This window comes from Monodelphis domestica, chromosome 3 (assembly GCF_027887165.1).
Source record: "Monodelphis domestica isolate mMonDom1 chromosome 3, mMonDom1.pri, whole genome shotgun sequence".
Classification (NCBI taxonomy): Eukaryota; Metazoa; Chordata; class Mammalia; order Didelphimorphia; family Didelphidae; genus Monodelphis; species Monodelphis domestica.
The window spans coordinates 188,542,519-188,567,835 of NC_077229.1; the positions used below are offsets into that span (position 1 = coordinate 188,542,519).

The 25,317-nt window shown below is 37.2% G+C and overlaps 1 protein-coding gene and 1 long non-coding RNA gene across 3 annotated transcripts in view; one reads left to right on the plus strand and one right to left on the minus strand.

Annotated features, from left to right (window-relative positions):
* RMDN1 (regulator of microtubule dynamics 1) overlaps positions 1–25,317 on the plus strand; it is a 45,932-nt gene that overhangs the window by 9,772 nt on the left and 10,843 nt on the right. For both annotated transcript variants that reach the window (XM_007488067.3, XM_016431809.2), the window contains exons 3-5: positions 16,062–16,149; positions 18,604–18,763; positions 20,995–21,084. In XM_007488067.3, the coding sequence (XP_007488129.1) occupies positions 16,062–16,149; positions 18,604–18,763; positions 20,995–21,084 (338 nt within the window). The remainder of the gene's footprint in view (positions 1–16,061; positions 16,150–18,603; positions 18,764–20,994; positions 21,085–25,317) is intronic.
* LOC130458355 (uncharacterized) lies at positions 12,804–17,656 on the minus strand. The gene is made up of 2 exons (XR_008917584.1): positions 16,778–17,656; positions 12,804–16,683 (listed from the first exon to the last, which is right to left on the minus strand). It is a non-coding gene; the product is annotated as an uncharacterized LOC130458355 (long non-coding RNA).

The following is a 25,317-nucleotide window of genomic DNA, read 5'->3' on the forward strand; positions in this document are numbered from 1 at the left end:
ATCTGTGTGACCCTGGGCAAGTCACTTGACCCCCATTGCCTAGCCCTTACTGTTCTTCTGCCTTGGAATCAATACACATTATTGATTCTAAGATGGAAGGTAAGGGTTTAAAAATATATGTGGGAAAATTATCTTTCCTGGGGTGAACAAGGTAGAATTATATAGATGGAACTTTGGGGAAAGGAAAAACCCAGAGGGAGACAGTTGGCTCTACTCTCTTGACTGAGACCTGCTAAGGAGAAGGTCCATTCTTTGACTGGATCCTGTGTTGATTAAGAATATTGAATCTTCACAATCCCGATCCCAGAATCCTGATCCCAATCCTCCCCGATCAAGAAGTGGACAAAGACCTGAAGAAGGAAGTAGTCCCCAAGAATACCTGTAGCAATGTCCCTTTACTCTGAACTTAAGACACCTACTGTGCTGTTCCAAAAGCCAGGGTTTACTGTTCTGAACCCCTCAGGGGCTCAGGCCATCAAATCTGAGTTGCCAAACTTTGCAGGGAAGGGTTTATCTAGATAGGGATCTCTTCCTCTCTTTCCCTTTGACCCTAATCTACCATCCATTTCAACCTTGTCCTTCGTCCTTATTTGCATAGAATAAACCTGTTCAAAACCCTTAACTGACCTTAGCCACAGCTGAGGCGGGAGAGAAGTGACCTCTCTCTCTCCCTAGAAGGAAGAAGCTTATCATTTAGGAAGAGCTTGGCAATAGAGAGAGAAAAGGCAGACATAGAGAGGGGCCATAACCAGAGAGGACTGAAGGGGAGAAAAACAGACTCACCCTCCTTCTATCTCTTGGCTTTACCACAACATCTCTTCCTCCTTTGTCCTTACCTTGAGGGAGGGAAGACTCCATTCTCTCCTCACAACTCCTGTATTACAGATCTTACTTTGAGTTAGCTATGGTCTAGAATGCAGATCACTGTATTCCAGATCCAGGACTTTTCTCTACTAAGACAAAATAAGTTGCACACAAAATGCTTAAATGAAGCATGGAGGAGCTGTGTTTTCTTTGGGTCAACCTTTTTTCCTTCATTTTAAAACTATATTTATTAAGACTGTAATACTTAAAATTACGAGGCTGGTAGTAGTAAATAACTTTATTAAATCAAAAGCAGTAGTAGTAGTAATAGTAGTAGTAAAGAGAGGAAAAAGTAGGAGAGAGGTAGAGAAATACTTAACCTTCCTAATCTGTTGCAGCCATTGGGGGCTACTAGCTCCATCAGGGATCCTCTCTGCTCCTCCACACCCACTTGCTCCTGGCCTCAATTTATAAGCTTTTTTCTTCAGCCACTAACTCTCACATGTCACATCTTAGGAACCAATCATAGCTTCTTAATTTGCGTGGGCTGCCAGAGGGGCAGTGCCTGTGGAATCATTGTTTCCTGTCTCATTGGTTCTTTAACTTCCTTTTTTCTGATGGTCGTCTATACCTAAATTTACTCAGTGGTATTTGACCTTCAGGTCACTGAGAGATGACATAAAAAAAAAAATTGACACTGGAGAGAAATTTCACTTCCAACAGGATTTCACTTCTGTTTCTTTATTATGTGGTGGTGCTTGTTACTTCTGTTCACCTTAGAACTACATAGTAATAATGCTCCCAGGAGTGCTGAGAAGCAGAATCTTACATGTGGAAGTAGAACCTTATATATGCAATGTGTCATTAGTCTTGTTTTCTAATTAGCCACTTAGAGATGTTTCTGCTTCTTAACACTTAGGTACTCAGAAATGAGGTCATGGAATCATGCCAGTTGTACATAAAGAAGTATTTAACTCTCTGTAGTGAAGTTATTTGACAGAAAGAATGCAGTTATGCCGTCAAATGAGATAACTACCGTTTCCTTGCCTGTATATACATAGAAAGATTATAGATTGTGCTTTTAGAAGCTGAAGAAACATTCAAGAAGTACTTCTTAGGCATCTTTGATGTTAATAATTAAATTAGGGATTTCATCATATAATAATAGGTGAAATTACATCCCAAGTTCTATTTATTTTAGATTTTAAAATTAATTTATATGAAGTTTGATCCATTCTTAGAGTATGACTTATTTATGTCAGTAATATAACTTATTTTTAAAATATTTTCAGGAAAAAGCAAAGAACATTAAACAAGTATAAAAAAATACCCGATTTGCAGATATGTGGAGTGGTGCACATGCTCCCACCATAGTATGTAAGTCTATAGTACCATAGTAAGTGTATTTTTTCTTATTCTACACTTAAGTTTCATGAAAAAGTTGTTAGAATTAGGAAAGTGTTTTAAAAGATTAGGTTTATGTCACAATACTGAACTATATTATTTAAGAAATTAATTTGGAGATTAATGATTTGAGAGAGTATAGAGTAGTAGTAGTAGTAGTAGTAGTAGTAGTCTCTCGGTAACCGAGGATGACGATTGTCTTTGTGTGTTTTCATCTATGGTTTATAGATGAGTGTGCACAAAGACACTTGTGTGTGAAGGAGATTTAAGTGGAAAAGTCGATGCACAGAGACAGTCCCACTCTCTCGGCGTTGGAAGCCTGGGTCCAGTGGCATGAAAAGTTGTTACACCTGGAGACTTCCTCAGCTGCATTGGATGGCCGTGTTGTCCTTTGTGCTCCAACATGCCCTGAGCACTCCACAGTGCTTTGCTGCGTCGCCCTCTCAGCCGTTGAACCTTCTTGTTGGTTTCTTCCGTCTGTTCTGCTGAAGCAGTCTTCACATGCTGGGTGAGCAAAGCCCTGGTTCATCAGAGGTCAACGACCCGATGGCTACCCTCACAAGGTTTAGCCAGCCTGTCGAAGCCGTTGCCCGGGGTGTGGCCGCTGCTGCATGCTAGCAGCTACTGGGAGCCACAAGTGAGAGCTGGGTGTCAAGTATAGAGTAAAGGTGCATATTCATTGAAATAATTGAGTAAAATTTATCAATAAAATTTTGCATATTGTCTCTAGTGGAATTTATACTTTAAGTTTTAAAAAGTATCACATTTCTATTGTGTACTATTCCTTGGAAAATAAGGATTACCGAATATGCTACATGATTAGTAAGTTAACTGACACATTATTAATTACATCATGTTACATGAACCCATTTAATATGATGAATTGCAGTGCTGATTAACATCAGATAATGAGAATACTCTCCACTCATTATAGAAGCATTTGTGTTCTTAAATCCCAGTCTTTTGAAATTTGATGATTGATAGAGAAACAGATTTTTAAAAAAATGAAACTGGTAACAAATATGTTAAATTAACAAATAAATAATCTTTAATTTGTGTGTTCAGTCTAATAAAAAACTATTTAATAATTAATAGTTCAGTCTAATAAAAACTATTTAATAATAGTTTTATTTATTTATATTATATATATTAAAGATTGAATTAAGGAATTGTAACAATTTAATAAACATCCAGTGACTTCTGTTTGTGAGATACTGCACTCAGTGTTGATGATTAAAAACCTGAAATAATGCAGACTTTGCTGTCAAAGAGTTCTGCATTCTCCTGGGAGAGATAGATTTGACTAGGGATGAAGAGAGAACATGTACAAAGATAAGTACAATGCAATGAAGGGAGTGGATGATGGAGGAAAAATCTAGACCAAGTACTCTAAGGAAAATTTGAGGTTGGAGAAAATACTTTCAGCTAGAAGAAACAGGGGAAGAGATATGAGGTAATACTTGACATGGACCTTGAAGGAAGAGAATTTTTATAAATAGAGATAGATAAATAGGAGGAGTTCAGTTCAGCATGGGAGATAAGATGCACAAATGCATGGAGGTAAGAAATTAAAATGCCAAATTTAGAGAATTGTAATAGGAACCTTGGTCTCAACAAATGTCACGGGAACAGAGGAAACATCAGGACTGGTAAGACAGGGGTCTATGCAGTCCCTTATCAAGTTCCATAGTTAATAGTGATCTCTAATCCTCTCCCACTTTTTCCCAAGCCCCCAAATTTATTATACCTTCCTTAGGGTCCCCTGGGCAGACATCCATGACATAATCAAGAAATTTTTGTAATTGGGCACTGCTAACTTTGGTGCCTCTTGGCTTTCAATACTTGCAAAAACAATTCTCTCTCTTTTGAACTGCCTTGTCTTATGTTTTACTCCTGCCAATTCTTTCCTTGTCCACTCCCTCTGCCAGGGGTGGGAGGGAGTGGTAGATGCTCCTTACTTGTAATTCCTCAATGTGTCTTCTTGAGGGTCCCTTTTTGCAGCACCACCTGTCAAGGCCTGCTTGACAAATTATTCAAGGGTCCCCAAGATAGGGTAAGGAAGATGATATGCAATACAAATGGGATCAGGAGGTCCAAGAAAAGCAGTTAGCTAATCAAGGTAAAAGTTTATTGGCTGTAGCTTCTCTTTTATAGAGAGCAAAACAAGCTGAGGATGTTGGATAAGCTTTCCACATACACAGTAAAAGGTAATGATTTACAAAGTGGTACAATGCATTCTGTATACCTCATCAAATCTAGACAATGATTTCTATAGGATAATATATCAATACATAACGGCCTAACAGATTCCCAAGAGAAAGTATACTTCAGTGATTTTGCAGGTACATCTAGTACAAACAGGAGCAGGGAAAAGTTGGGGTTTGAGGCCTCAGTGTGAGGAATGAGCAATGTGACAAACTTCAGCTGCATTATGGCTCAGGGCTGTGCTTAATAGGGCCTCAGGTTTTTGCTTTCCATGACCTCAGACCTCAGACCTCAGTGGGGTTTCAGGCTTTGCCTTCCACAGGAACCAGTTTGCCTAGAACATAGACTGCAGGAATAGAGGTAGTATAAACATAATGGCAGAAAGATAGTTTGGAGTCAGATTGTAAAAGGCCTTGAATACCGAATTGGATAATTTATATATTATTCTAAAGGCAGTAAGGGTTCACTGAAGGTTTTTGAGCAGAGAAGTGATATGGTCAGTGCTTAGGAAGATAATTTGAGTAGCACAATAAACAATTGATTGGTGAGGAGAGAGACCAGTCAGGGAGCTATTACACTTGTCCAAGTAGAAAGTGATAAGGACTTAAATGGATGACAACTGTTTATATGGAAGAAAAGATATGGTTTTGGGGGATATAATGGTGGTAAAGTCAACATGACTTGGCCAACTGCTTGGATTTTAGGGAGTTAAAGGAAATTTTATGTTGATTCCAAGGTGGTAAACTTGGCAGAAATAGGAAAGTTTGAAGGAGTGGGTTCAGGTGAAAAATCTCATAAATTCAGATTTGGACATGTTGAGTTTGAGATTTTGGTTCATATACATTCTTACCAAAACAAAGAGCCTTAGTTTGTGGTAAAACAGAGTGTTTTGCTGCTTTAAAAAAAAAACATCCTTCCTTTGATAAGCACAAAACAGTTTATAAAATGTGGGGGCTTTGAAATGTTATCTGATTTCCTAGTTCACTATGTGACAGTATGACCAAGGAAATAAATGTTTAGTTCCCTTATGTGCTATTTTTTCTATTTATATCCCCAGAGTCCAACACAGTAGACAATAAATGTTTGTTGAATTGGTTTAATTAGCTTCATTCAGTTACTTAGCCACAGTTTGATTATTTAATACTATTCAGATTTAAATAGCTTTCAAAGTATTTCTTTTGGTCATGAATTTTGGTCATGAATTGGTAATGAAATTGGATGAGATAATATGGTTGAATAGTTGAAATTTACCAGTTGAAAAAACTTCAAACACATATTTAAATAACTGTAGGGTCATTATCATTATCCTAGTCAACAAAGAATGATAAAATTGTTTTTAAAAGCCATCACAAGTTCTTTATAGGTTAACTTTACTTTTTCTTGTTTTTTATGCTTGTTTGAGTCCTGCAAGAACCTTATTCACAAATATATAAATTTTAATTATCACAGACCTTGCTTATCTATGAAAAAGGCCCCTAAATGAGTGTGTTTTATGTTCATGTTCTAGATGTGTCATGTTGCATGTAATACTCCTTGTTGATCACTCCTCTTCACATGTTGACTGTTGATTTGATTTTCTTCTTATACAGGGTTCGTGTGTAATTTGCATGTGTGTTCTTAGTGTGAAGTTAATATGTATGGTGATTTATCTCACGTGACATGCCTTTTAGAAGTTCTTTTTCTATACAGTTCATGGGTTACAGTTCTTTTCTTGTGTTCCTTTTGTTCATTTGAAGTCTCTGATGTCCTGGAAGGATTTCTCTGGTCCGGTTCTCTTCTTCTGTACAGCAAAACCCATCTTGACTGTCATCTCACTTCGCTTGTAGATTTTTCTTTTTCCAGGAGCATGCATGTGTGTAAGAGTAGTTGTCATTGTGTGAGTGTGTGCAAGATTGATCCAGATTGTGTGAGTGTGAGTAAGACTTTGTGTAAAGTTTTTCTTGTTTGTTTTATGACTTGAATGTATGTCATGTTCTTGTAGTGTGATTGAGTGTTGAGTGATTGAGGGTTGAGATGGAGAGCTAGATAGATGTTATTCTTTTTGGATTATGATGTCTTTCTTGCAGTTATTATTCACATCTCAGCATCACTTTCTGTGTGGCTATACATATTTTGTGTGCCCTCATTCTGGTTGATTTCTCTTTGGGTTTGTGCTTTTTGTGTGTGATTTGGGGTAGTTTCTGTTTAACTTTCTTCTGGGCTAGTTCTTTCCCTATGACTTTGATTGAAGTAAGTGTTGTGATCTCAACTGAGAAGAGATGGAGAGGGAATTACAAAAAGACATATTAGACATGAAAAACAAAATATTTGAGTCATATAGGGGCACAAAAGAAAACAATGGGAAGACTAAAGAGTAAATCAAGAAATACCTAGAAAATTTCCTGATATGCAAGTATGGGTTGAAAAAGGAGGGCACAAAATTTTTTTTAACAAATCCTTCAGTCACAGACAGCATCACAAAAGAACATTAACAGAAATGGAGCATTGCACTGATTCTCTAGACCCCAAAGACAAAGAAACAAATGAAATCCATGAGGCAGCCCAAGAAGAGTCCAGAATAGCATATCCCAGTACACAAATATTCATACCCCCACAGGCTGAGTACATACATACTTTTACATATAAGAAACAACACAAGAAACCAAAGGAGAGTGAGAAGAAATCTAAATTAGATCCAAAAGCAAAAGATTTCTCCAAAAGCAAAAGATTTTTGTCCAAAAACAAAAACAGATTTACAACACCCAGAAACCAATAATCCCGAACCATCACTAGAATTCATTGAGAAAAGACACTGGGAAGGGGAGAGCACTGTTCAAAATCTATTCTATAATGACATGCTTTCCCATGGACCAAAACTTCAACAAACTCTAGAGAGATGGATAAGGGAGAACAAAGTAGACAGCTAACAGCCAAGCAATCTCTGAGTTAATCTGTCCACAATCACTAAGGCATACTTATATCCCTTGTCACTAGGCATGTTGGTGTAATCTATCTGCAAGCATTCAAAGGGTGTGAAAGCTAACGGTCTACCCCCTAATGCTTTGCTTTTGAAATTATCTTGGTTGTATCATCTGCAAAGGTCACGTGACTGACATACTCTTATTGCATGTGTATATATCCCTGGAATGACCCCAAATCTGTTTATTTCATCTAACAATGCTACAATTCCATAATGTCCTTTGGAATGTATGACATTGCAGAGATGATGATACAATATCCTGGGCAGAATGGGCTTCCCTCCTTCTGCTATCCAGATCCCATTCACTAATTTTGCTCCCAATTGCACACGACTGAACCTCTCCTTCGTTGTAAGCTTGTATGATATCTTGTTTTTCAACTAAAGAGAAGTTCAGCATGTGTATGGGACCAAATCTGGCTGCAAATTTCGCTGTTATATCGGCCCTTTGTTACCCCCAGGATATCTTATCTTTGCCAAAGGAGTGAGCTTTTCAATGTATCACTGCTACTTCTCTTGGCAAAAGAACTGCATCTAAGAGCTATGATATAAGCTTCCCATATGCTATTTGTTTCCCAGCTGATGTAATGAACCCTCTATTCTTCCAAATATCCCCAATTCCATGTAAAACTGAAAATGCATACTGCGAGTCACAAAAAATATTGATTCTTTTATCTTTCCCCAAAATGAGAGCCATGGTAAGAGCTTTTAGTTCTGCGCCTTGAGCACTGACATGGCTAGGCAGAGAAGCATGCTAGAGTGTCTCAGTTTGGTTGGCCACAGATGTACCTATGACTCTCTTGTTCTGGTATATATAAGAGGATCCACCTGAAAATAACTCTAGGTCAGGATTGATGAGGGGAGTGTCTTTTCGATCTTGTCTGGACTTCTGCACTAGGTCTATTGTTTGTACACAGTCATGCAGTAGCTCTTCTGCTAATGGCAAGTCAGGAATCAGAGTTGTTGGGTATAATGGTGCACAATGATACAGAGACAGATTTTAATTGCCTAATAGGATGACTTCATACTGGGATAATCTAGCAGGTGTAAATGCTTGCATGTCACTCATTTTTAGTATTCTTTTTATTTTGGGGATTATTGGTTTCTGGGTATTGTAAATCTGTTTTTGTTTTTGGATAGAAATATTTTGCTCTTGGTTCTAATTTGGATTTGTTTTCACTCTCCTTTGGTTTCTTATGTTGTTTCTTGTGTGTAAAACTATGCACATGCACTTCAGCCTGTGGGAGTATGAATGTTTGTGTAATAGGATCTGTTATTCTGTACTCTTCTTGGGCTGTCTCATGGATTTTGTTTGTTTCTTTGTCTTTGGGGTCTAGAGAATCAGTGCAATGCTCTGTTTCTATTAATGTTCTCTTGTAATGCTGAATGTGATTGAATGACTTGTTAAAACTTTTTGTGCCCTCCTTTTTCAACCCATACTCGCATGTCAGGAAATTTTCTAGGTATTTCTTGATTTGCTCTTTAGTCTTCCCATTGCTTTTTTCTGTGCCCTATATGACTGAAATGTTTTGTTTTTCATGTCTAATATGTCTTTTTGTAAGTCCCTCTCCATCTCTTCCATTTCCCTCTGTTTTAAATTCTTGTTTTCTCTGTCTCCCTCTACAGACTTGAATTCTCCCACCAATAATTCTTTCATCATTCTCCCTGGTATGACAGCTTCTGTTTTCCTTCCCTGCAACCTCTGTGCATTAAATCTAGCTTCCTTCTGGCTTCATGCAGTTCTGGATAGCATAGCCAAATATTTTGGGCTTTATGCCTTCACTGATCATACGCTGCATTGTTTTGAGATTAGGAGCAGCCTGTTCTTTTAGTTGGCAATGCTGACAACATTTAGGTTTGCTTGCATTATAGTATGTTTGTTCTCTGTTGTTATTCTTGTACCCTCTATTTTGACTGTATGATTGGTTCTGGTATTATGAGCTTCTGCTGTTTCCCTGTTCATATCGTGCTTTCATTGGATAGAATCTAACTATGTGTCTGATTTTTTGGTACAGGAAGCATTTCCTAGTATCCCCTTGCCCTCTAGGTTGGTACTGGGGTCTTTGTTGTGGGAAGGTCCTAATAGTTGCAAGATTTTCGACCTCTTCTGTCTCCTTCTTCCTGAGTTTCTTTTGTTTCTTCTAATTTTTGTTTCAGTTCCTCTTTTTCTTTTTGCTGCTCAGTATGTGTATCATGCAGGTAAGTTGCTGAATCCCTTAAGTCTTGAATAGATAATGACTCGTAATTTGGGCAAAAATTCTTAAAGAAATGTTTGAGTGTTGGTAAACATCCTTTCAGGAACTGCCTCTTAACATGTGGGATGGCTTCCTGGCTATTTTGTATGTATCCCAATATTGCCTCTGTATTTTCCATCAATCTGTCAAGATAGACAGAAGGATGCTCTTTTTGTTCTTGCCTCAGTCTCTCAAATTTGCTCTGTGCATTTGATCGATTGCAGAAAGATTTAATTACTTCCAAGAGGTCCTCATGTGCTTTTCTGTGATAAGTAAGGTTCAAGGGTCTAGAGAAATAAAAATCCTCATAAAATTCTGGCCAGCTCATCAAAGTCTCATCTTCCCTGTGTGATATGGAAATCACTTTAAAAGACTGATATATATTAATTTAAGGTCGCCAAGGAATTCAGTTATGTAATTCTTAAATGAAAACTCAAGTCATCAGTCAACCTTTTTATGGAGTTTTAATTACAAACAGGAGGAAGAAAAGTATTAGAGGGAGAGAGAGAGGGAAAGGGGAGAGAAGGAAATAGGGCTTAAATACCCACTCTGCTTAGGCTGAGCCAAAGGCCCAAGGCCCTGGATAGCTGAGGCAAAGAAAAGAGATCAGTCCCTATCACTCACGTGACCAAAATGGAGAAACTGTGAGCTCCTCCACTCCAAGCACCAGGCTCCAACCACCTTTTTCCCTCCACACAGGAAGTCCCCAGAACTCCTGAGCTGTCCTCTACCTCACTTCCTGTCTCTCACATGTGCCAATGGTGGCTCTAGCTTGACCTAGGACCTCCCAGAGGTCTGTCCTTTTTGCACATGTCTGTTGAAGGCCATATTCTCAAATAATTAAATCTTGAGTTTTGCTGCAGCCCTTCCTGATCTTGTTACCCTGAGTAGGGTGGAGATTGGAGTTTCCAAGACCTGATTCGGTTATTACAAGTATCTCTATTGTTATTGATCAGGAAATAGCTAAATCCCATCTTCTAAAGAATGGTCTGAATAGAGTTGAGTAGTTTTGAAATTCACACCTGGTCTTCCTTATGAACTGGGCTTGTTCCTGAGGGTTAAATAGTTCAGAGAGTAAAATCTCTACATCCTAGAAACTAGGCTCACTCGTAAAACTTGAATGCTCTTTTCAATTCATGGAGATACCCATAGGGCTCAGAGCAAAATCTAGGCATTCTGTTTTTCAGGGTCTCTAAGTCCTGGATGTTGAAAGATTTGTGTACCTTCATATGCAAAACTTCTGAATCTTGTGTAACTTTTGTATAGTCCCTAAGAGTCATGATTTTCTGTGCCCCTGTGACTTCTTCAGGATGCATTGGTTCTGTATTTGTTTATCTGCCAGTATTTTTTCAGTGCAAATCCCTACTGTCAAAGCTGTTGTTGTTGCTCTCTGTGTCCTTGCCTTTGTCATTGCCATTGTTATTATCATTGGTAGTAGTCCCTGTTACAAGCTCCTTTTGTAAAGATTAAAATTTAGGGGAGATGGGGAGACTGAGGCAGGTAGAAATTAGTTTCTCTCTGCAAGGAATATATATTTTTTAGAGGTTTATTAAAGGTTAAAGATTAAGAATATACAAGTAAGAAACATGTGCCTAGGCCAGAGGCCTAGACAAAATAACCTCACATCATGGAAGAGACGCCTCTGCTCCAAAAACGGAAGTCCAAAAAAAAAGCCCTTCAAAAGCCTTTGCTTAAATATCTTCTTGATCTCGGCCCAGGTGAGATTACAAGGCATTCTGGGGAAGTGGAGCAAAGGCTCATGGGGATTGTAGTCCTGTATTCGAGTCTATTTTTTACATCCCCCCGTGTGATCATTTGTGGAAAAATTAATTTTTCCCCAAAAGGATCATAAAAACATAATAAACTTAAAAGATTACAATAGTGTGAGGATAAGAGAAAAAAGAATAAAACCAATAATTTCTGAACACATTGACAAAAAGCCGTTAGGGGGCAGTCCCCTTTGGCATAAAATTATACATACAAATAAATGTTCAATCAACCACACCCAAAGTTCAATTTTGTGCAACTTGTGGTCTGGAGGCTTCTTCATGATGGCTTCTCCAACAGTTCAGTTTCTGAATTCAGGGAAGTAGCATCTTCTTTACCTAAAATTCTTCTCAAAAAGAATTTAAACTTTGCAATTTAAATAATGATATTTTTTTACATTCCCCCGTGTTGTGGGTGATTGAAAGATTCAGAATCAGTTAGGGATGCATGGCTGAGGTATATGAATCAATTGGCAAGAGATATTAAAAAAGACACCAGAAAATCCAAAAGAAAAGAAAAATTTCTGGATGAAAATATAGACTATCAAAGTCTTATGTGTAAAAATTCCAAGTAGAAGAAAAATAAATCTATAACAGGTCCTTCAATCAGGGCCCAATCAAAATGATCTAAGTAATGATGCATTTACCCAATCAGCGCCAGGACTACAGAAAGGTACCACACTATGAGAGGCAGAAAAGAGGACCAGATTATAGGAGCCAAGGTTTTGGGGATACTCATCTTGGGTTAAGAACATAATCAAGAAATCTATATATCATTCTGGTAGAAGTAAAATAGTGAGCTAAAGAGCATAAATAAAGGGGTGCTCCTTTTGGAGGCTTTTTAAGGGTACAAATGCCCTGAAATTAACTGCCCAACTTCCATTCACATGTGGGAAGGTTGGGGGTTTATAAAATGTATTTCACTTCAGCTAATGGGCCTTACCTCGTGGTAGGGGCAGGCAAAAATAACCAGATTGTTAAAAAAAAAAATTCCAAAAATCATATTTAAAAAACCCTTAAAATCAAATCATTTGAGGTATTTAGCACATTAAATTTTCCAAGGTTGTTAATACAATTATAACCAGTTCTGAAGTCCATCTATCCTCAGCAAAATAGAAAAAAGCTGTTTTTTCATATATGGGCTTATTCACAATAATATTTTTTTCAACACAGTTATAGGGGAAAAACAACAGAATTTCAAAACTCAGTACATTCAAAATAAATTCAATCAACCTTCAGTTAACAGAATAATATTCAATCCAGTAATATATGAACTTAAAATCACAAAGTTAAACCTTAAACAAAAAATGCAATAGAATACAGAGATTTTTTTATAAACCATTGGAGTCTGAAATGCCTTAGAATATAGCCTTTAGTCTCTTCAAAGTTCCTTGGGGTTTTTTTTTTGTTTGTTTGTTTGTTTTTAATTATCCATTTAAATGTCTATTGTCCGAAGGTAGAGTAGTAAAGGCTAGGCTACGGGGTTCAAGGGATCCGTCCAGGGCCCCATAGCTGGGAAGCATCGGAGGCCAGATTTTAACTAGAGACCTCCCGTCTCTGGGCCTGGCTTCCAGTTCGCTGGGCCACCCATTTTCCTCCCCAAAGTTAAAGTTGAATCTTTGGGCTGAGTCTGCTCCCAGACAGGCAGGTAAAATCAATGAAATTGCCAGAAGAGTCAAAAATCCTTTTAAACAGCCCATTGCTTTTTAGGTTTCTGTTTGAAAAGTCTGTTTCTTCTCTCTAGTCTTTTCTCTCTTTCCCCTCTGATACCCCTGTGGCCAATACCCCCAGCCACGTGGAGGCTTAGCCTAAGGGAAAATTGCCCGGTCTCCTTTCCCTCTGGTCTCTCCCCTCCTCCCACGTGGCCAATACTGTTACCAGCTGGTCGCAATGAGTCCTGAGCGATCTGCTCCAAGGATCTGGGTGATGACCCGGCTGGGGTCATGCTTGTGGGTCTGGGGCGCAGAAATAGGCAGGCAGCGGCTGGTGAGAGGCCAGGAGCTGGAGCGGCTGCAGGGGTGGGCAAGGCCGGGACCAGGTACCAGGTGAGGACGATCAGGGCTGCAGGCTGAGGCAGGAAGCGGCGGGGCAGGTCCGGAGCCTGTAGCAGCTTTGCGAGGGTAGAAAACCTTGGCCAGAGGGATATGGCTCAAAAAAAAAATTTTTTTTTTCTAGGTACTAGATATTAAAACTGAATTTAAGATCAGAAAAGAAATCAGAAGACTGAAAGTTCTTTTTTCCATTAGGTCGCCAACACTGTAAAGATTAAAATTTAGGGGAGATGGGGAGACTGAGGCAGGTAGAAATTAGTTTCTCTCTGCAAGGAATATATATTTTTTAGAGGTTTATTAAAGGTTAAAGATTAAGAATATACAAGTAAGAAACATGTGCCTAGGCCAGAGGCCTAGACAAAATAACCTCACATCATGGAAGAGACGCCTCTGCTCCAAAAACGGAAGTCCAAAAAAAAAGCCCTTCAAAAGCCTTTGCTTAAATATCTTCTTGATCTCGGCCCAGGTGAGATTACAAGGCATTCTGGGGAAGTGGAGCAAAGGCTCATGGGGATTGTAGTCCTGTATTCGAGTCTATTTTTTACACTTTCCCTTTCCCAGTTTCTCCATCTTGACTGTGAAATCCTGGTACATGTCAGTAATGGCTGCCATTTGTGAAAACATCTTATCCAGTCTATTGTCTAAGTTATTGATGTCTCTGCCTATGATTATTTTCATTCCCATCCTAATGGTGGTGTAAAATTGCCAGGTCATCATGACAGTACCATGCACAGCAGGGAAGGTTTGTCATAGGGTTGATATCTCAGTGGTTATTTGATCCCAATACTTCGTGATATTAACTGCAGCCCCTATCACATCATTAACTATATTGGTAATAGTTCCAAATATGGAGTAATAACAGTGTGCTAATATAGCTAACACCAGGATAGTCCACATTATTTTCTGGTACATTTTGTCCTTTCTGTGTTCACTTCTTAATCAGTTAAGAAAAAAAGGCAGAAGAAATCCAGCGGTTTGCTGATATGAAAAACTACAAACAATTTTTCAGTGCCCTCAAGACTCTCTATGGGCCATTAAAACCCACCACCACTCCCTTGCTATCCTCTGACGGTGACACGCTCATAAAAGATAAAAAAGGCATCAGCAATAGGTGGAAAGAACACTTAAGTCAGCTTCTCAACCGACCCTCTTCAGTCGACCAAAGCGCCCTTGACCAGATCCCCCAAAACCGCTCCATTGAACAACTTGACGTCCCTCCTTCAATAGAGGAAGTCCAAAAAGCCATTAAACAAATGAGTGCAGGCAAGGCACCCAGTAAAGACGGGATCCCAACCGAGGTGTACAAGGCCTTAAATGGAAAGGCGCTCCAGGCATTCCACATAGCGCTGACCAACATATGGGAAGAGGAAGACATGCCCCCAGAACTCAGAGATGCCTCCTTATACAAGAACAAAGGCTCACAAGCAGCCTGTGACAACTACAGAGGCATCTCACTACTCTCCACTGCTGGAAAGATCCTCACCCATGTTATACTTGCTCAGAATTCTGTACTGAAGATGGCTGCCCCACCCCCAGCCTCTTCCAACTGCCAGGTGTGACTGTTGGTGATGGATTCTTGTTCTTATCCAACTACTGGGGTGCCAACTGTAATGGATGCCAGAATGGAGTCACCCACTACGTTTACTTTTGAGACTAGAGAGTGAGAGAGGTGTGATAGAACCAGAATATAGAGAGAAGGGATAGATAGGTTGATCCTCCCCTCTCTTCCCCTAGGGAAAACAGCCGAAGTTGTCCTTCAAAGGGAAAGAATATGCCCCTTCAGAGACTGAGCTGAGTATATGGTTAAGGACTGAAGCTGACTCTTTTTGTATTCTTTTCAGGAATCCTCTGTCCTTCTTGCCCTACCCCCACTTGAGTGCTGGATTTAATTTTCTCTCTTACAATAGGTTAACTTTACTTTTTCTCGTGCATATGTAGCTTAAATTAAAATGGTAAGGTTTCTATGTAAACATTGTTTCTATCTGGGAGTATTAAGGTATAGCTTTAGCACTAGATACATAAGATAGACAAGTACAATTCAAAATTCTTTATATTTATCATGGTTTTTATATTCTGTTTATTTTTGCCAATTCTATTTGTGTTCCTATATTTTCCTATTTATAAAACTCCTTGCTTTGGTTTTCTATGTCATATATCTACTGATTTTTCATTACATGCTAATTTTCTTATTACATAGGTCATTTTATGCCATAGATCAGGAATATTTTAATATCCTGCATGTTTTCTCTTTATTGATATTAGTCTTACTAATATGATGTTGGAAATCAGAATTCTGGTATTGTTCAGCATTTTATAACACTGAGAGTCATCAAAAATGATAACATTCTTAAGAAATGGAAAAGTTTGAGGAAGCATGAGTTACTGCTTTTATTTAACTCTTATTATTATTACATTTTATAATACAGTGTTCTATGATGTATTGTTTAATAGAATGTCAGTACATTTTTTCTTTCAAAGTTTGTGATCTTATTTTTTAGGTGGCAACCATATATAAAAATCAAATTTATTAAAATTTGGAGTTGTTTAATACATATATATGCTTATTTGGTTGAACTGTCAGTGTCTTTAATCTGGCTAAAACTCAGTTTATTGTCTCTCTTTTCCCTCACATTCTCCTCAGTTGAGGAAATCCTTGAACAAGCGGACTACCTATACGGCAGTGGAGAAATAAAAAAACTTTATCAGTTGCTAGCCAAATACAAAAAAAGGTATGCAATAAATAGTTGCCCAAGTTTTTTGACTGAATTTTATCTTTTTACACCATTTGTCTTTTAAAAAGTAAAATGATCCCTTTTGTTTTATGCAATTTCTAAATGACTATTACATCCTATGTTTTAAATTGGCATTTTTGTGTGTGTGTGTGTGTGTTATTGAAAGTTTAATTCACAGTGTAGTACTTCTGTTTTACATAGATAGACGAAAAAACCTTTAAGATCTTACTTTGTGCCAAGCACTGTGCTAAGTGGTGGGAATACAAACATAAGCAAAAAAGAAAGATGGTCCTTGCTCTCAAAGAGTTTATTCTATCCTGATGATGAAAGACATAAAAGGTAGCTGAAAAAAAGATAGATTTGGGGGTGGGGGCAGTTATCCAGGGAAACAAATTCAGGTTTGAAGTAAGCAAAGATAGTACAAATGCTTCTTTATGTGGAGGTTGGGGAGGAACTCACCAGAAGAAGAGACCAATAGGGTGAGAGTGTTACCGTCCTGAGAAGGCCACTGGACAGAAGTGGAGAGATCATCTAGGAAACAATAGACTAATTAGAAATTGAACATGGATGGGGTGGGCACTTTCTTAAATAGAGGATATATTTGAAACAGAATTACTAAACTTACTTGGTTATTTCTATTTATAGAAGGTTGGTATTCTGCTGTCTCTCCTTATAAGTTGAAATATCATTCTTCCTATTCATCATATATGGTCATTTTGGTAGGTTCAGAACTCATAGTTTTGTTCATATTTAGAAAGGCATATTGGCTAAAATGACAAAAAGGTAAAATGACATATTATATTGGAGGGAATGTAGGAAATGGGAGCACTAGAGCACTGTTGGTGGAGCCATGAACTGATTCTACCATTTTGGGGAACAATTTGGAATTATGCCTAGAGAGTTATAAAACTGTATATACCCTTAGACCCAGTATTTATCACGGAGATCAGAGAAAAAGGAAAAGAACCTATATGTTTTAGGATATATATAGCAGCTCTCTTTGTGGTTGCAAAGAATTGGAAAATGGAGGATGTCCATCAATTGAGGAATAGCTAAACAAATTGTCATATATGATTGTGATGTAGTGCTGTTGTACTGTAAGAAAAAATGAGCACATCGATTTAAAAAAAAACAACTTGGAAAGAACTACTTGAGATAATAAGTGAAATAAGTAGAACCAAGAGAACATTATATACAGGTACAGATTTAATATTTGAAGAGTAGCTTGTGAATGTTCTCCTCCAGAGAATTAACTGAGAAATGGAAACACAAAAGACAACCTATCTATCTATCTATCTATCTATCTATCTATCTATCTATCTATCTATCTATCTATCTATGTTTGTTGGATGATGTTTTCTATGGCCTAGGGAGAGGTTGGAGGGATTGAGATAACTGAAAATAAATTCCATTGATAAAATTAAAAAAAAAATTAAATTAATTTTAAAAGTGTAAAAAAATAAAGTATATATCCAACATCAGAAAAGAAAAAATAACCATTAAAATATTTCTGATTTCTTTTCTTTAAAAATAAATTTAATTCACTTTTGCTGAAATAAAGTTGTTGTTCCTTCTTTAAAAGTAAGAATCATTTGCGTGCAGTAAAGTTATTGTTCCTTCTAGAAGATGTCACTATTAATAAATAGTACCCTGATTAACTAGGTTATTTTTTCTAATAGTAATAATGTTTATGCCAAAGTCCTTAAATTGTATGAATAATACAATATAAAATACTAAAAATAAATAATAAACATAATAAAAAGATTACTGTTATAAAGTGTTGAACTAATATGATTCTTTTCAAGAATCTAAAATTTGCCTTTTTCATTTGTAGTTTTTAGTTTGTGAACTTAGTCATTATATAGGAAATAGAGTGATCTTTTACCTAATATTATCCCTAGAAATTAAGGACCAGGTTGTTTAGTCAGGTATAGTTCATTTTGTAATTATTTTGTCAATTTTCTTGCATTAGTTTTTTGTAGACTATTGAATGGAATCACAAATATAATGAAATATTTTCTAAGGATCTGAGTAAGCTTTAAAAACAACTTATTTAAGGAAGTGCTTTATGAATGTGGCTCTTACAACATTCTTCAAAAAAGTTTTATAGGGAGAAGCTAGGTGGCTTAAGAGCCAGGCCTTGAGACAGGAGGTCCTAGGTTCAAATTTGGCCTCAGACACTTCCTGGATGTGTGACTCTGGGCAAGTCACTTAACCCCCATTGCCCAGTTTTTATTGCTCTTCTGCCTTAGAACCAATTCACAATATTGAATCTAAAACAGAAAGTAAGGATTAAAAAAAATATATATATATATATACATATAATAATTGTTGCATAATATTATAGTGTTTCAGTCACTGAGGAGACAGAGAATTGATTTATGATAATAAACTCTAATCATAAAAAATAAATGAATATAAGTGAGGTTTCATAATCTATTTCAAACCTAGTGAGGATGCAGAGTTGTTATGGCGTCTGGCACGGGCATCCAGGGATATATCTCAACTTAGCACTACCTCCAAACAAGAAAAGAAACAGCTGGTATATGAAGCTTTTGAATATGCAAAAAAGGCACTTCAAAAAAATAATTCAAGTTTTGCAGCTCACAAGGTAAGGTACTTGGAATAATTATACTTTTGTACTATGTAGAGATGAAAATAGACTACTCTGGACTCCTAATTCTTAAATACATAGGAAAATTTTTGACTTTTTTTCTCTTTTAGAAACTTATATGCATTGTTAAAGAGAGATTTATTTGTATAGAGCCTTTCCCAAGACTTCAGTTAGAGAACAGATTTTTAAATATATTTTAGTTTTTATGGATGTATTTAGAATACAGTTTTTAGTAAACACTTAGTTTTGAACATAAAATGTACGAAGTTCATTGAATCCTTTTATATTTTTAAGATCAAAAAGCCCATAACAAAAAAAATTGTCATTTTTTTAATGTTATGGGGGGGTATAAAAATTAAGCTCATGATAGTTGGGATAGTTGAGACAATTGAGTGTTAGAAAAACATAGCTTTTCAAATGTTAAACAGCCAATTCTGAATGTACTGGTTGGCTTAGGCTAGAGGAATGGATAGGTATAGAAAAGCAAAGGGATTGTACCTGTGATTTCACAGCTAGGAAATTCTAAATGAGGAATTATCATGAGGAAAAATCCAGATGTACCCTGGGAGGTACAGGCGATGTGGAAGGAAGAGGCTAATGCATATAATAGTTAAATTGGGATTTTGACTAAATAAGTTTTAAAAAAGTGGTCTCCAATTATTATACCTTAAGTGAGGAAAACTATTAGCAGCTTTTAACAATTTTATTTAATTGGAATAGTAAAAAGAAGGAAATGTGGAAGGGAAAGAGGTAACGAGACTGCCTAGCCTACCCTAAATGCTAATCCAGTGAAATGAAGCTCACTCCCTGACAGAGTTCCAATCTCCATGTGGGAATTCTAGTCACTCACCAGCAAGCCGGGCAGGGTCCAGGCAAGGTCCCAATGCAGAAAAACCCTTGTGAGCTAAGCTCACTGAGGCAGCATACAGATAGCATGAAGATAAAAATCAAAAGTTTGGTTGCTTGGATGATTATGCAGAATAAATAATTGTAATTACTACTTAAGAATAAATGTTAAATTGTGTTTATTAGTAAATACTTAATGAAAAGAAAGTATTAGTAGTACTATTATATTGTGGCATGATGATATTTTCCACTCTTAGATTAAAACTAGGCACAGGGAAAGAAGGTGAAAGATGAATGTCTCTTTATAATTTGAAGTGACAATTTTTTCCCCCTAAACCCTTATCCCTTGTCTCAGAATTGGTACCGAGTACCAGTTCCAAGGCAAAAGAGTGGTAAGGGCTAGGCAATGGGGTTAAGTGATTTGCCCAGGATCACACAGCTAGGAAGTAGCAATTTAATCTTAATTAGATATAAAATCTAGTCAATAATACACAGCTGAATTATTGTTCAGAAATGGACAAGTTAGGTTCATTGAATCATAGATATCTTGGAAGGGACCTCAGAGGTTGATCTACCAGGAATTCCTTTTACCACACATAGTCCCCAAACTATGGCCCCCTGAGGCCATTTATCTGGCCCCCACCATACTTCCAGAAGGGGCACCTCTTTCATTGGTGGTCAGTGAGAGGAGCACAGGATGCATCCACATCCTGTGTTCCTGGAGAGTATGTGGCGGTAGCGCAAAGTGTGATGTCGCTCACATACAGTACTATTTCCGGTGACATAATCCTATGCATGGCACTTTGTTCTGAGAGTAACTGAATGAGAACGGGGCACCGTGCAAAGGATTATGTGGCTGCACAATGGAAGACGTCAGCATGGTGAGCGGCAATCTGGGGAGGGGATTCCACACTGTGTATACTGCTGCCCTGTATAGTGGAGGCAATGATGGGCCTGTGCAAGGTGTGACAGAATCCCTAATAATTTGTTCATAGTTTTTTTTTAATAGTTTGGCCCTCCAACAGTCTGAGGGACAGTGGACTGGCCCCCTGTGTAAAAAGTTTGGGGGCCCCTGCATTAGATGAAGTAACTTTCAGCTCTAACTCCTATGAAACCAAAAGAGAACTTTATCCAAAGGCCTTTTCTTCAGAACAAAGTCTAAGAACCAATGGACACCCCTAACCATAGCTAAGGATAGGCTGCTGAGGAGTTTCCATAGCACTCAATTGTAGAAATGACTAGAGACGAAAGGATTGCATCTAGAAAGGACTCTGTTTTTGAATATGAATGTTTTTTGAGGTTTAAAGCCTGAACCATTATGTTAAAAGTAGTATTTCTAAAGCTATACTTAAACTTGTTTTCTTTTTTTTTTTTATTTGTAGTGGTATGCTATCTGTCTCAGTGATATTGGAGACTATGAAGGTATCAAGGTTAAAATTGGAAATGCCTTCATTATCAAGAAACACTTGGAGGTACTAGTGAATTTTAATAGTTTATTAATATGAAAAATTAATTGAATTTCTAATTTCTTCACTTAATAATTGCATTGCTAACTCAGGTCCATAAAATGGACCATATGATCATCAGACTGGACTAAAGCAACGGGTAGTTTGTTCTTCATTTTGAAGAAGGTCAATGACAGCACTGGGTATTGTCTGGGCTTGTGAATGATTTGGAATGAAATGAGGCACAGTTTCACAAAGTTGTCAGCCTCACTTTCTCTTCCAGAGTTATTGAAGTCCAGTGGCAAGACAAAAATAGGGGTGACTGATGATGGCTTGGGATGCAGCACATGACCTTCGATGTCTGACCAAACTCTAAGCATTTCGTAGTACCTGCTTCAGCCAGTTTCATGGCCTTTGAAACAAATTGTTCTCTGCCCATTCTGCTGAAAGAAATCTTCACATGCTTGGATTAGACCTTCCTAATTCACTAACAGATTTGTGGCCTATCAGTTATCCTCAGTTTAGTTTACCCCATCTGCAGAGACGGTTTTACTGGAGTAGCTGCTATGCATGCTATAGCTTTTTGGAGTCACAGGTGGGAGTTGGGTGAAAAGTAGAAACCACTAAGAGTTAATAGTCCTTCCTGAATACCCCATAGTAAGAGGTTCTTACAAAACTATATTACAAAACTTTACTTCTGTAGGCATGGCTCTAAAATACAAAGATAACATATAACCCCATATTTCCTGACACCCCTCTTGTTATTAGCATACCCCTAAATTATTTTGTATATAAAACCTCACTCTACATATTAGTTGATGTGTTTGTTGTTGTTTTTAAGCATTTGTTGCATTAAAGCAAAAATGCTATTTTAAAGGCTTTCCTCTAATAAAGTGTTAATGGTATCCAAAATACCCTAAAACATCATTGGCAAAGGTTTTCACGTTTATGTGCCCAAACTGCAACTTCAAGCTGCCTGTGAGCCCCCTGCATTATTCCAGAGAGCAGAGGAAGTGCTTGCTTTGGGCAGATGGACCCAGGGGCAGGGCATGTAAAAAAAGTCCTTGGGCACTGGGAAGAGGGGGAATGGGGAAGCTCCCCTGTGCTGGCTGGGCATGCATGCCAATACTTTGTCAACACTGCCTTTAAAGATATAACAACGGAGATAAAAATCTGTCCTGTTATTGTTCAATCACTAATATCAAGCATAGTATGAAATAAAGAGGTCTATATTCTCCAAAGATGTTTGATCTTCATGGCTGAAGAGACATTCCTATAGTTCATGAGTAATTCCGATACTCCTGCTGGTGTCTGACATTGTATTATAGAATATAGCTTCCTATATGAGTCATAATGTCTAAAAACAGTTTGGGATAACTATCCACACAGGAAAAACTACACGAATTTGCATGTCTGTTTTCTAGACTTTGATATGCAGTTTGATAGACAAATTGTGAACTCATCAGTATATGCATTTAGGATAGACTTTTCAAATAGACATTAAGCTAGACAGAGAATTAAACGGGAGAAGGGGGACAGGCAATTGCCTGGTGCATTTAATGATTCCCTGCTTCTCCCTTAGGCAGCAGTCAGTCTTTTTAATACCACTTTTCTTCTTTGTGTTACTTTATGGCTGCAAGTCTTGGAACACTACAGTCTACCAAAAAAACTGAATTTGTGGAGCATCCAAAAGGCAGTGATGAGGGTCATGGTGGGTATGGGCAGACTGTAAAATATTACAAATGAGAAATTATGCAGGAGAAGTAATGGGAAAGAAATTGGACTAGTTACATTGCAAGGATAATCAGTGAATAGCTTGTGTTCCCCAAAATTTCAGAGGAAAGAAGGCTTACCACCCATCACCACCCCAATATGAATGAACTCTCTTTAGTGGATTTATGGGTGAGTGAGAAAAGCAGCCACACAAATGATGGTAAGGCATGAATGGGTTACGATTTGCATCATTGGGGAAATAAGTATATTTGGAAGATCACAGATTCATTGAGACAAGAAGACATGAAAGTACCAGTGGTACAGCTCTTGAACTTAAACTAACTCAGATCATTTATATACTTCTCATTTTCTCTGCTGGATCCAGGGACCTTGGGATAAGGGTCCATGTTTTATGCATCTTATAACCTTCCATAGGATCTTGAACCTTGCCTGTAATGGGTAAAAAATAAGTATTTGTTGAATTCATAAAGATAAGAAAGAGGGAATGGATGGTTTCAATATAACTGGAAGAGTGAATGCCCACAACTATGTGAAAGTACCATTGACATATGTGCATGCATGTAAGCCTTACTTTGGGAGTGAGGAAGAAACTCATACGTAATATATGCATGTATCTGTGTATATATATGCTTATATATATATGTATCCATGTGGGCACATATAGTTTCCTGTATACATGTGTGTAAGTATGTGTATAAACATACACAATGTGTGTGTATATATATGTATACATCCCATCCCCCCCCAAAACATTGCCTATTACTCCCTTGGACCTTATCTAAATAATATTATAATTTATTTTCTCTAAGCCTGAGTTTCATTATCATTAAATTAGAGATAGATAATATACCTACTTCACTGGATCCAATTAGATAATTGACATAAAAGTCTTCACAAACCTAAAGTGCTATTATCAGCCATTCAACAAACATTCATTAAGCTTTCTTGGCATTTCCCAACTTCTGCTTGGTCCTACACTCTAATCATCTCTACCCTTCTTGAAATTCAGTCTAAACCTGTGCCCCTTCAATTCTGCTAGAAAAGCTTTCAGCTTATCTTGCTAGAGCCTAGACCTCCACGGTACCTTCTGCCATGGTCCTTCTACTCTACCCCCTACCTTTTTCAGGATGGATTAGAGAGTAGGAACAGGTTTGAGGCAGAGAAACCAAGGAAAACTTGAAATAAAATAGGAAAAGTGATAGGGCATGGAACTAGGGTTGTGGCTAACTTTGCTCTTCTAAACTGTGATCTTAAGCAAATGAATCACCTATGCAAGATTATAAAGAGAATGCTTAACCTACTAACAGAAAATACATATTTTTAAGTATTTTAGAAATAATCAATTACTGTAAGCAATTTAATTATCAGTGTTTAACCTGTTTCCAATATGCTTATCATTCTTACCCATTTATTAAAGCAGGTCTTCTGCTAATAAATATTGATTTACCTTAGTTTGGGGGGTAAGGTAATATATTGGTAAAAGCACTGAATTTGGGTTTAAAGGATGGAGCATCAAAATATTAAAATTATGTCTCTCACTTATTTGCCTCATGGACTTAGCCAAATCACTTCATCTTTTTCTACTTCAGTTCCCTGATTTATAAAACAAGAAGTTTGGACTAAATGGTGACTAAAAGGTTTTATAATTCTAATTCTGATGATCCTAGTTACTATATTTATGAGAAAACAAGTGCACATTAATTTAACTAGATCTGATAAGTAAAATAGATTCATCAAAATAAAGTGGTGTGTTTACTAAATTTACAAAATGATTCTTTGCTTTTTAAGTGGATTCTCTGATTGAGTCCCTTTCTTTCAGCTTAAATACCATGTAATAATACATGAAGCTTTTCCTGATCCTTCCCAACTGCTAGTGCCCCCCTCCCAAACCTCCTTTTAACTCATATATATATATTTGTATTTGTTCCCTTTACACTTATCATATATGTATACATGTACATACATAATGTTTCGTAAGATATGCTATATATTAGATGTGTGCTTATGTTACATACATTATATACAGTATATGTGGTATAATATAAAGTGAATATGTATATATTTGTATTTGTTGTCTCAGTTAGAATGTGAGCTCCTTGCAAGGAAATTGCAAGGAATGATTTCATCTTTGTAACCCTATCACATACATGTTCATTGTTTCACCTATCTTGCATATAACAGATGCTTAATAAACAATTTTTGATTTGATTTGAATTGTCACATAGGTAATAAATAACAGAAATGATATTCAGGAACAGTGCTTAACTCTTTGGAGTTCTGTTTTCCCCTACACCATACTGCTTGATATCTCACTACATTGATCTATGAATGGAAAAGAATACTTTGCAACTTCAAAAGCTTTTCTTATGTTCTTACATTCTAAATAGTAGGAAAGGTGATTACATGAAAAGTGTGACACTTGAATTCTTGAATGATTCTTGAATGATATTTGTAGCTACTAGTTCAGGCATACATGTGAATGCGTATTTTTCAGTTCAGTTTGAATTATCAGCAAGCAGGGAAGTT